The sequence below is a fragment of the Monodon monoceros genome, unplaced genomic scaffold (assembly GCF_005190385.1).
Source record: "Monodon monoceros isolate NGI ecotype Baffin Bay Population unplaced genomic scaffold, NGI_Narwhal_1 Super_Scaffold_21, whole genome shotgun sequence".
In the NCBI taxonomy this organism is placed as follows: domain Eukaryota; kingdom Metazoa; phylum Chordata; class Mammalia; order Artiodactyla; family Monodontidae; genus Monodon; species Monodon monoceros.
The window spans coordinates 133,126,280-133,138,905 of record NW_021703778.1 but is presented as its reverse complement, the minus strand read 5'-3'; the positions used below and the strand labels follow the sequence as shown (position 1 = coordinate 133,138,905).

Here is a 12,626-nt window from a genome sequence, read left to right as displayed (position 1 = left end):
AAATAGGAAGTTTAAGTCAAGGGAATCAAAACTGGGAGGGGAAATTGTCTCACTGTCCGTCTCTGGCCTCATCAGGTTGTAGTCAGGTCCAGGTCAGATTGTAGAGGGACAGTGACAAACTATAGTGTATCCCCTGGTTGTAACCAGTATGATGAGTATGGCAACATATTCATTGATTTATCCCATAAGTATTTACCAAATAAAACCTATATGCCAGCAAACATGCTTAGTATGAGGGAAACAGTGAGGTACAAGGTACAGTTCATGTGTCTTAGCAGCTCCCAGTGTGAGGAAAACAAATCATGTGAAAGAATGAAGAAGGCTCTAGCCTGAGCCATGAGAACCTAAGAGAGGACACAGGTTAATAAGAGGATCATAATAAGAGGACCTTCCTCCTCTTATTATGATCCTCCAACATCACTGCCACCCCCCAGCATTCACTGCCACAAGCAGCCAGGGACACCCAAACTTCCAGTTACAAACAATGACTTCACAGTGGATTTTTGTGACACCAGATTTTTAAGCCTACATATATATGGGAATGTCCTCCACTTTGCATATGGTGAGTGTTCAACAAATCTTTTTGATTGAATTAATACATGATTAATGGTAAAGCTTATAATAAAAGTTCTTGGATGTAACTCAATCATATGGTAATATGGAGATAATCATCCATTCAGTGATTACTGAGTACATACTATGTGCAAAGCACAGTGCTAGGAACTCAAAGATATGAAGAAGTATAAGACATGGTTCTCAACCAGTATAGGAAAAAAGATAACTGGTGACAAAGGCAGAGAAGCTGGTGGATCCCAAACAAATGGTCATGCCTCAGAGTGGAGATGAGGGAGAAAGCAGTGAGGAGTGGGGTGTTAGGAGGAGGCTGCTTAGAGGGGGTGTGGCATCACCAGAGGCTTTATTTGGACTTAGGGAGGAGTGAAGGGGCCTTTCAGTTGAGGAAAAGGACCTGCACAGAGGCATAGAAGTTGAAAATCTCATGTTTGTGGGTGAACAGGTTTGTTTCTTGAGCAGGCTCAGAAATAAAGCCATAAAGGCAGACTGGGGTCTCATTGATGATGATCCTGAATTCTAAGCCAAAGGATGGGCAAAGATGCTCACCAAAAGCTTTGGAACAGAGAAGTGAAGCGGTGAAAGTGGTGTTTTAGGGAGATGAATGTGTCAGCTGTGTGCAAGGTGGCACAAAGAAGAGGCAAAGCTGGAACCCTTAGAACACTGAGGAAACTATCACATTAATTCAAGTAGAAGGTGATAAGGGTCCAGCTGGGGAAGTAGCCATGGATGGGAAGTAAGGAAGAAAGGTCATGTAAGAAGGTTTCTGAGGATCAGCTAGATGATTCTCTGTCGGGGGAGGGAGTGAAAGAACCATTAAAGTGTAAACAGAAACATAGTACGTATTTTTTTTGCTACTATCAATATATACATAGCATTAATGAAACGACCAAGAACAATTATTTTTCTCTTTGGAAATTAGAGAGCAAAATTCTTCAACAAATAATAAAAAGATTGGGATAATTTTTTTTGTTGTTCCAAAGGTAAATTCTTTGCATGGTGAAGGTAACTTAGAGCTTTTTCTGTATTGAAAACATAAAGAGTGGAATATATCTAAACTAAGTGGGTGGATTAGTTGGTTGCATAACTCTGTGAATAAACAAAAACTGCTGAGTTGCATGCTTTAGGAGTGAATTTTATGGTTTGTGAATTATAAATCAGTAAAGCTTTTATTTAAAAAAAAGCAATGGGAAGTCTAGGTAGGGTTGTAAGGAACTTTTCTTAAGATCTAAGTAAATTATAAATAAATATTTACCCCCTCCTCCCCCCAAATTTTCCCCACCCAAGAAGGCTGCAGAATCACATTTCCATCTTTGAACACAGGCAAAAGAAGTCCCCACACTTCGACGCTCACCAGAGCTTGGGCTTACTTTGCATCGCAGCACTTGGCAGCTTTATGCTTTCCAAGACCCTGCTGAGAACTGTCAGAGAAACTTAGACAGTGGTTTGCTGCTGGGCCAGGTTTTTCCCTCTAACAGAATTTTCTGCTAAAGTGAAAACTCCACAGGCAATGCAAGCCCTGGCTCTTCATAGTGGGGGAAAAACCCAAAACTTGCTGAATCATTTTTTATTAAACATTAATTTTACAATTCCGACAGCTAAATCTGTTATTCTGGCAGGCGAGCTTTAAATAAGGCAGTGAGTTGGGGAAAGAAAGAGTACTTACTCATATTCTTAAACCCCGAGCATGTCATCAGCATTGGCTTCAAGTCTTTTGCTAGGGAATGCAGGCTCATCTTTTCCTTTTTACTCAATTAACTAATCACATAGATAAATTTTTAAAGAATGGATGTACCTTAATTTCTCAGTGCCCATTTGTCATGTTAAATAACAGGTACTTAATTTTAGAAGAGAATGTTTTCTAAGTGACACAGAGGCTCCTGGAGCCTCCCTGGCATATCCATCCCTCATAGATGGCTCTGTTGTCAAATGTGTCACAGCCTCCATACCGTGGGCCTGCTGATTTCTTAGCATTTAGAAAAGATGAGTGGGAGTTTCAGGGGAAAAGCCTCACTGCCTAACCTCTGTGCAGGCTACTACCATCCATAACATAGGCAGTCTAAGGGCAAATGATTCTGGGAGAAGTGAATGCAGATTCACTTCGGGTCAGTGTTTCTGGCCTTTAATTCTTGAATTTTAACATGCATCTCTCACCCTACTCCTGCTGTCATTCCAGTTTTTTATATGCTCCCCCCCTTTAAAAAATATTTCTCAAATTAATGGAACTATTGTCCCCTATACCTGTTAGTGTTGACTCTATTCAAACAATAATTGGTGTTTTGTTTTTATTTTTAATCCAGATGTTTATCTAATGGAGCACATCTACCTCTGTGCTCAGAAAACCTTTTCATGTAATCTTTCTTTCTTTCTGGCATTCTCAATGTTTCCATTTCAGTGCAGTGAGAGGGTCTTTACTGAGTTACAGAAGTATCATCTGAAACCATAGACCCCTTATCTCCACCCTGAGGAGTCAGAATGAACTCCAGCCACAAGGGAGAAACCTCATCTGTGGGCACCAAACACTCGCCTTCCTTTTCTGTTGTCTTGGTAAATTTCAACATATCATACCCAAGTCAGTCATCACCACGTTCATGACAGGATCCATCAGTTGTATCACTAGAAAGTACTTAACACCCAACCACCTGCTCATGGAGCTGTGCGGAGAACCCTGGCCTTGCACTCTTGGGACTTCAGCATCTACAGCAGACCCCAGAGGGCAGTGTGAGTGTGGACTGGCTATATTTAACTCCTCTGGCCCAAACGACCCTGATCACATGTCACTAGATAGGATAAAGTACCAAATGGACAGATGGTATATATTGTAAATGCTGGTGTCCTCCCTGCAAAATAGAGATAATCATAAAATCCACAGCTCTCATTTACTGAGTGTGTGTACTATGTGCCAGGAGTAGAGCTAAGTGCATAATCTCATTTAATCCCTATAACAGCCAAATAAGATGGGAACTATTATTGCCCCCATTTTAAAACTGAATAAATGAGTCTCAGAGAGGCTACCTTGCCCAGAGTCTCACAACTGATAATAGAGCCAGAATACAAACCTAAGCTGTAGGCTAGCAATCCAATGAGCTTGATTCGGTAAGGATAAATCAGAGTGAAGAATGAGGATTGTAGGATTGAAACTTTCCTTGAGGAAAGTCAAACTGTCTTCAGCTAGTCATCATTCCTTAGTATTGCCAAAGAAATTAAAAAAGTAAAATACCCACCATTTAGGAGACTACTGAATTTGCCTAGCTCATGATTAGCATTTCTGATCTAGGACATAGGTGAATACAAAAGCCTGATTTTATCAGCACATATGATTTAATGGCAATAGTTTTAGCTTATTTTCATTCTTCCTTCACTTAGCTTTTGACTAGAAATAGTGACCTATGGCTCCTTCAGCTTTTATTATAAGTACTTTCCTAAAAAGTTACTTGTAAAATGAAAATTTGAAAATCAATCCCATTTTAAATTTGCTGTGCCCTCCTGTCCAGCCACCTCCCGAGAGGGCACATGTGAGTCCACACATTGACTCTCAATGTACATCTGCCTCCACATGAATCAGGTTTCTAGATGGCCAAGGCAATAGCCAGAGAGAATGAGGAAATCAGATGTTCCGAGGAATCCTTGCTTATATAAAGAAAGTAGTAATTTCTAGTCTAGACAAGGAAAGCCCTTTTATTTAGTAGATTTGTATCTAACAATGTAACAATATTGGTTCCTGCCTGGGGCATCTGGCTTATGCTGTCTGCCTCAGTCCCCACAGCTGCCAGCTCTGCGGGAAGCGCTGACAAGGATTAATTGGCTTTCCTGAGCCTTGAGGCTCAGTTCTGCTTCCCATTTCCAGTGATCCCACAGGACTCTGCTCTCATATAATTTACTGTCTGCGAGGACTTCCTATTTTCAAGAGTTGTATCTAACAGGCTCTATGTAATGTATACACATTTTCAAATTCAATAACTTCGAACCTTGAGAATCTTTCAGGATATTTAACTCAATTTAAGAAATGGGACATGACCATATTTAGAGTATTTAGATTATTTGTTGCTTTTATGAGGGTTCTTACATGGTGCCATTTAAAATGTGTGATTTACGCAAATGGCTTTGTTCCTCTTCCTCTACTTGGTAGTATTTGTAGAATGTGACAAAGGAGCCCTTCCAATTTTATGCTGGGTTTTCTGAGCAAGACGAAACTAGTAAGATGAGGATTTCAGGGGTGGGAGTTCTTCCCAATAACTGATTCTATTTATAGTCTCTCAAGTAATACAGATGTAATCTAGAGTCTATTCCCTCACTTACTGCCATATATTTGGCAAGCTCTGTGGCATCACCTCAGGGAAAATTATATTGATTCCACTGTACAGGCAAAGAAGAAGTAAAGGAAGCTGTGTCCCACTATGGTGGCAGCCAATTGGTATAAAAATCACAGAGAGTTGGAAGAGACTTCTGCTGTTGTCCCATCCAACTTTCTGCCAAATGCTGGTTCCTGCCTAGACAGATTCTGGGCCTCTCTCTCTGCCTGCCCACTGGGATCATAACAGTCTTGTTCCTGAGATTCAGCTCTATCCCATTGTTGGATAACTTGAATTCTGGATAGTTCTTTCACATAATAGATTAAAAACATCCTCTTTGTAACTTGCATCAATTAGTTTGTTCTGCATAGAATGCCTACTCATTGATTGATTGGTCCATTCATTCATTTTGTATTGGGTGCCTACTATGTACAATATAGTGTGCAAGACATGAACCTCAGACTCCAGGAACTGACAGGTTGGCAGGAGATGACGTAGAATATAGAAGTCGTGTGTCATGCATGTGACACAAGCAAATATAATTAAGTGCTACAGGATAGGGGAGGGAGAAAAATAGGAAGGGGTCAGGTCTTGACAGGGTGGTCAGCAAATTCATCTTGGAGTGGGTAGCATTTAAAGCTGTTTTTCTTTAATGGCTTGAGGTTAAAGGTGGAGATTTGGATGTGGAGATTGTAAGGATTAAGTGTTGGAGAAGTGATGGGCAGTTTTTATTAACCAGAGCTGAGAGTTTGAATTGGAGAGTGAAAGGGCTAGAAAGGTTGGTAGAGTGAGTGTGACATTGTGAAGGGCTTTCTGTGCCTGGAGTAGAGGGTAAGTGAGAGGAGTAGTGGAGACAGGGCTGTGGCCAGCTGGCATTCACATCATTCATGTCTCTCAAATGCTAGGCTGCAGAGTTTAAGGATTATCCAGTGAGGCAAGGCAGGGCCCTGGGGCCAGTTGCTGAATAGGTGACAGTTGTGTTTAGTGTGATAACTGGTGGCAGGAGACAGTGGGCTGCAGGGCTATAAGGGTCAGGAGTCCTGTGGTGGCCCCTGCAATAGAAACATTGACTGAAAGTTGAATGATAATGACTGTGACACAGCCCTGGAAACTATCTACTGTGTCTTCCCCAGGAGAGCATCCCCTCCCCCACTCCCCAGACTGTTTATATCCAGTGGCAAACCCCTCCTTACTTTCTGGTGAACCATTACTTATTAACATATGGAAGTGGTTCCAGGTAATTGTGGTAGAGAATCCCAGGATCCAAATGTCTGTAGTGAAATATCTCTGCATTGATTTCCCTGCCTCCAGTGAGGTCTACATGTAGGCTAAGCCCATATAACGAAAGAAGCTTTAAATATCCTTTAGGATAATGGTGTGTGTGCACACATGGATTTAAATTGAATAGTTTTTCTTTGGTGGTCTATGTATGGTAGACTGTAAGACCCATCATTACTACTATTCCTTTTGTTATTGAGTTTGTTTTTGTTTTTGTCTAACTTGAGAAGAGGGGCTGCCATATACAAAGGAAGTATAACTAGAAGACTAGCTGAAATGTCCAGATTTAAACTGGCCTGTTGCTCACAAAATTAGGCTACTTGCTGAATAAAGTGAATGTCACTAGCAATTTAGGGGTATGTTCCAACCTGTCTTCTCACACATTGTGTTATTTATGCTTTATTCTAAACTTCAAAATTACCTTCTTTAATTTTGCAAATATTTATTGAGTACCTACCATGTGCCTGGCCCTGTTTTAGGTTTTGGGCTACATTAATGAACAAAATAGTCAAAGATTCCTGCCCTCGTGGAACATACCTAGCAAGTGGGGGGGAGGCAATCATTAAATAAGTAATGAATAAATAAGTTAATTATATGGTATACTACAAGGGGATAAGTGCTACAGGAAAAAGAAAAAGTAGAGAAAAGTAGGAAGGGGCAGAGTTGCTTGGGAGTGTAGGGTGAGTTGTAGTTTGAGATACAGTGGTCAGGGTTGCCTTCCTTAAGAAGGTGACATTTGAGGAAGACTTGGTGGTGAGTGGATTAGGTATGCAGGTAAAATGCAGGTATCTGGATGAAGAGAATTCCTAGGAAGGAAAGAAGCTCCTGCAATGGTGCTAAGCCAGAAGAGTGCTAGAAGTGGAGGCTCTGTGCTTTTCCATTCCCCTTAGACTAACAGTGGCTCATGTAACCAAGGAGAAAGCTAGGAAAAGAAAATAGCTAAGTTTATTTGTAATAAAACTGATTCAAAATTACTTTAAAAAAAAAGAACACTTCACAGACTGATTTAAGGAGGTACAAAGGACACTAGGCGAGGTTTTCTGACTTCTAGGGTCTGAATCCTGACTCTGCCACTTCCTGCCTGTGCGATCTTTGGTGTGTCATTCAGCCCTTCTGTTCCTCAGTTTCCTCATCTGTCAAGTGAGGCTAATTATAGTACCTGTCTTCTAGGATTGCTTTGATGATTAAATGAGTCAATAAAAAGCTTGGTACTCTGACACGTAGCAAGATTCAAATATTAGCTATTAATATTATTATGTTACTGTTACTACCTTTGTTACTTTTATGAGTTGGTGCCCTAATCTGGAATATTCTTTGAGTGTGTCTTAAGGGCTGAGTGTGTGTGTATGTGTGATCTCTTGAGAGTGTGGGGCTTAATTTAAATAATTAGTTTTAAAGAATTAGGTAAAATCCTGCTGCTTAGCACATGATACGGCCTCAATGAATGTTAGTTTTCTTCCCCTCTGGCAGTATTTTACAGCACAGAAAAATAGTAAAGGGTTTCCTTCTTCTGCTTGCTGTTAATGAATTTTTTGGCTCGTTTACGAATAAAATGAAGGCCTGGTGAAAGCATTCTTTAGACACAATCTTGGAAACTTACTTTGCTCTTAGAAACCCACCAAGAAATTCCCAGTGGGTCATTTTGAATATCATTGGAAGGCAAAGGGTGGGTAGTGGTGGGGAATTGAAAAGAAAAACAAAATGAGGGGAAAACTGAAGAAAGAGGGAAGCACTCCATTAAGGTGATACCACTTTGGGATGAGGCCACCAGAAAACTGGGAGTTCCTTTCTCTGAGAACCTTTACAAGAGAAGGGATGGCATCAATCCAGGTAGGGCAGGAGTCCCTGAATGAAAGGGCTGGACCAGAGAGCCTTCTCCCAGCTTGCTGAGTCTCCAAGAGCAACCATTCTCCCTAGTGGACTAGCCTATTGTTGTATTTACACACCTGAATTTGCCTATATTTCCACCTCTGTTTAAAGAGTCCTTAATACTTTAGATACAAAGAAGGCTTCTGTTGAATAATACCAAGTAAGAATCAGTCACTGTATATTGAAGTATCAGATGTTGAGAATCAACTTTCTAGTCGTCTGGGGTGTGTCCCCAACATCTCTGGATGTGGCAGCTTATGTGGTCTGCTGCCAGAAAAATACCAGTGCTTGGGGCTATCAGGGAGACAAGGCAAAGCAACATGAGAGTGGTCCGAAGGAACTCTGAGGTCTTGAGGAGAAAGGATGCTGTGTTTGCACGGGCCAGGGTGGGTGGTGGGTTAGGCTGGAGCGAGAACCAGTGCCAGGCGCCCCCTCACTGTCTGCGGCCGTTTTGATTCACAGGTGCAGCAGATGTTTCCAGGGCCATGGATCGTACCTTTTCAACAGCAGCAAAAGATGGGGAAGGAGTGTGTTACACATCTCTGATTTCTGACATCTGTTACCCACCTCGGGAGGATTCTACATATTTCACTGGAATTCTTCAGAAGGAAAACAGCCACATCACCGCTTCAGAGAGCCCTGAGGAGTTGCGTACCCCCGGACCCTCCTTACCAGATGTGCCTGGGACGGAGCCTCGTGGCTTATTTAGTTCTGATTCTGGAATAGAAATGACTCCCGCAGAGTCCACTGAAGTGAACAAGATCTTAGCAGACCCCCTGGACCAGATGAAAGCAGAAGCCTATAAATACATTGACATAACTAGGCCAGAGGAGGTGAAATATCAGGAGCAACGTCACCCCAAGTTGGAAGAGAAAGACTTGGACTTTAAGAATGAGGACACTGACATCTCAGCAAAATCCGAAGAGGCCCGTGAAGCAGAGAAACCATCTCCTGTGGAGGGAAAAATCCTCAAGGACCATTTATTTGAAGAATCAACGTTTGAACCATATGTAGACGATATCTCTGAAGCACAGCACGGTGCTCCTCTGATCACTGCTCCTGTCAGAATCACGCTGACTGAGATCGAGCCTTCTGTTGAAACTGCTACCCCAGAGAAGACCCCCGAGAAGCAAGATATCTGCCTGAAACCAAGTCCTGACACAGTCCCCACAGTCACCGTCTCAGAGCCTGAAGATGACAGCCCAGGATCCGTCACTCCTCCGTCTTCTGGAACAGGTAAGGCAACGGGTGTTCCCTGCCTTGGGAAAACCCAGCATATGGAAAACTGAACATTAAGGAGTGAAGATTTGCATTCAAAATACTTAAATCTCAATTTAACTGATTTAATTAACATATAACTTTTTCAGTCTTGTGCCCATTATGCAAAGGTTGACATCTGGGATTTTTTAGAGTCCTGTCAGATTTGCTTTGTAAAATATTTCTTTCTTCATTTGTGGGGAGAGGTAAAGATGACACGATGGGGACGTTAAAATCCTCCTGTGGCTTTACTCTTCAGAGCAGAGAAGGAGATGCTGCCAGCTTCTAGGTTAGCTCTCCTCCCTGACCTCTGGGCATCGTGGAGAGTACCTTGACTGTTCTTCCCAGACCAGGTGGGCCACCTTGGACAGAGCAACATTCCTGGCCCCAGCTCCAAGTCTGAACAATGAAGGGGGGTAGGGTAGGGGTTAGAGTCTTTTTTTTGTGGGGGGGAATGGGCAGTGACAGGAAACCTAAACAAAGGGTACTCCTCCCCTCCCCCTTCAATCTCAGCACATCATTTTCATCTTTTTAGTTTATTGAAGTTCTGCATACAGTTTTATTTTTTAAACTAAAGATCCTATTTGGTTAGAATAAAAAAAGTTCAGAATTCACTAGCCTATGATGTTTTTCAACCTGAGCCTTCTACTCTGACTCAAGGCAGGGTGTTGTTAAACCACATCGAAACCCCTCTCAAACACAAAGGGGACCTTCCATACCCTAATGAAAGGCCAGCTACCACTGGTAGCTAGAGCTTCCCCATCCCACCCTGTGCCACCATCCTGGGTAGTAGAAGTGGAGCCTTTGTATCTCCATCGCTCTTAAACGCTCGTGAGGCATCAGGATGAAGAGGATAATGAGCGATCCTTGAATCGTCCCCTGCCTCCAGTGGCTGGAATTCTGACCCCACCCAAAAGAAATTTACAAACCTTTTTGATCTACAAAAAGCAATTTTCCAAAGAATAGATATAGGTATATGTATAACTGAATCACTTTGCTGTACACCTGAAACTAACACAACACTGCTAACTACACTCCAATATAAAATAAAAAGTTAAAAAAAAAAGCAATTTTCAGCACCGCAGGTAAAAGAGCTTCTACTGAACTCTTAAAACAGATCTAAACCCTTACAATTAGGAGTGACTGCTCTAAATCCCGATGATGCAGTAAGTCCAAGTGTTAGAACAGAGGGGATTTAATGGAAGTCCTTCCTATCTTATTTCCCTAAAGATTTTAGCATCAGTTCCTCCCCTCCCCAGCCTTACCTCAGACTCATTCAGCTGTAAACTCACTGCACCAAGTTCCTGATTTTCAAATTCATTCATTCACTCAACACACACTTTTCTTTTGGTCAGGCACTCGAATAGGCACTGGTGATGCTGGAGTTGAAAAGCAAACAAAAAGCAGTCCCTGCCTTCCAGTGAGACAGATGACCAGGGAAATAGTCACACTCCAGCGTGACTTATCCCAGCTGACAGCAGGAGGTAGGGACCTATCTGAGTCTCAAAGCCTCCTTGTGGTTTTTCTGGCAATGCATGTAAAACCCTTCTGTTATCCCATGACATAAAGATACTGACACTCTGAAGATATAAACTACGTTATAAGCTGTGTTTACAGAGCTCCAGGGTTGTCTGGTGGTCATTACAGAAGAACTTTGGCCAGTCTTCAGGAAGAGTGAAATGACCCCATACGTTTTGGTCCATTTATTATATGACACATGCCTCATGAGAAAATTACAGTTTACAAAGCTGATGGTAAAGACTTGATACAGGATTCGTTAATTAGGAGGGAATTTTTTTTTCTTCAGTAGTCACGACTCACTGGGGTTCGGGAGCATCTTCAAGAGAAGACAAAGTCGGATTTGGCTCTCATGATCTTGGAGTTTTATGATCTCTTGGTGGCCATTTGACAGCAAGGGATTAGGGCAGTGGTCTTCTCTGCAATTGTTTCAAATAAACATTCTAAGTAAGGTTTATTCCAGAAAGAGAAAGTCTCCTGTCCCATTACACAATTATCTCCCATGTTCAGCTCCTCTCTCCACACACGTCCCACACCATAACACCTGAGTCATGAGAACACGTAAGAATAAAATTAATAGGAGAGATAGGAGGACTCGGTTTGTCATTGAGGCTTTTCTCCTTGTCTTTTTTATCCCAAGAGGTTACCCTGACCCCCTCCCCATCTTGTGAGCCCCTGGTACCATGTGACACTGTGCCCATAGACACTGGAGGATTTGGGCTTTATTACATCTGTTGGGTCTTGTTTCACTCTGCCATTTCCTGTGCTGACAGGTAAGACAAACAAAGAATTACATATAATCCTACATAGAAACTGAGGAAAAGGAAAGCATCCTAAAGAAAAGGAATTCAGTTTTTCACTGTTTAATAAATAAGGAATTATCAACTGACTTTGGGGAATAATCCTAATTATGTGAATTATGAATCAGAAGAAGATCTAATTTAGGACAGTTTTAGCCACAGACCCTAAAGCTTAAGCAAGGAGTCTAATATACTTTCTTCAATTCCAATAGATTTTTACATTTTGTAACTTTCTCCAACATACTTAATTATTTTCATCATATTAAATAATGTACCATGAGGTACGGAGGTAAAAATTCTTACAGCTTAAATATTGAAAGTTTCTTCTAAGCAAAGATCAGTCATGAATACGTGTGAAGTATTTTAGGAAACTATAGTAAGTGCCCTGATGCACCAGACCACTGGCCCATCGGCAGCATGTTGTTTCTGACACAAACACCTAGAAGGATATTATGGTGGTCATGGATGTTATTTGAGGTGTTATCCTCAGAAAGGACAATAATCAAGAGGCCACCATAAAACCACACCAGTGTCCCTTAAAAAGAAATAAGCAATAAAAAGTAAATCGGTTTAAACTCTGAAAACTGTTGCTATTTCTTTGCATTCATGAGGTCTGTGATTCTCCTACCCATTTTGAAAATTTATTCTTTTATTCAAAAATACTTATTGAGTGACTTCCATGTGTCAGACATGTGCTGGGCACCAGAGAGCAGTGAACAAGATGTGTAAAGTCCCTGCCCTCATGGAGCTTACTTGCTAGTGGGAGAAGTCAATAAAAGGAAGCACATAAATAAATAGTGTAATTTCATGGGGTATGAATTCTGTGAAGAGTGATAGAATGTTGGGTGTGAGAGGGTCAAGGATGGCCTCTCTGAGGTGACATGTGATCTGAGATTTGAATGAGAAGAAGCCCACAATTCAGAGAGGGGTTAAGAGGGGCCCCAGGTGCAGAGGACAACTAATACACAGGCCCCAAGGCTGTATTATTTGGGAACTGAAAGATGGTCGAAAGGAGCAAGGGAGGAGTATGGCATAGAACAGA

At 41.7% G+C, this 12,626-nt stretch overlaps 1 protein-coding gene across 2 annotated transcripts in view; it reads left to right on the top strand.

Annotated features, from left to right (window-relative positions):
• RTN1 (reticulon 1) overlaps positions 1-12,626 on the top strand; it is a 404,193-nt gene that overhangs the window by 264,191 nt on the left and 127,376 nt on the right. For both annotated transcript variants that reach the window (XM_029237636.1, XM_029237635.1), the window contains one exon: positions 8,472-9,245. In XM_029237636.1, coding sequence (XP_029093469.1) covers positions 8,472-9,245 — 774 coding nt within the window. The remainder of the gene's footprint in view (positions 1-8,471; positions 9,246-12,626) is intronic.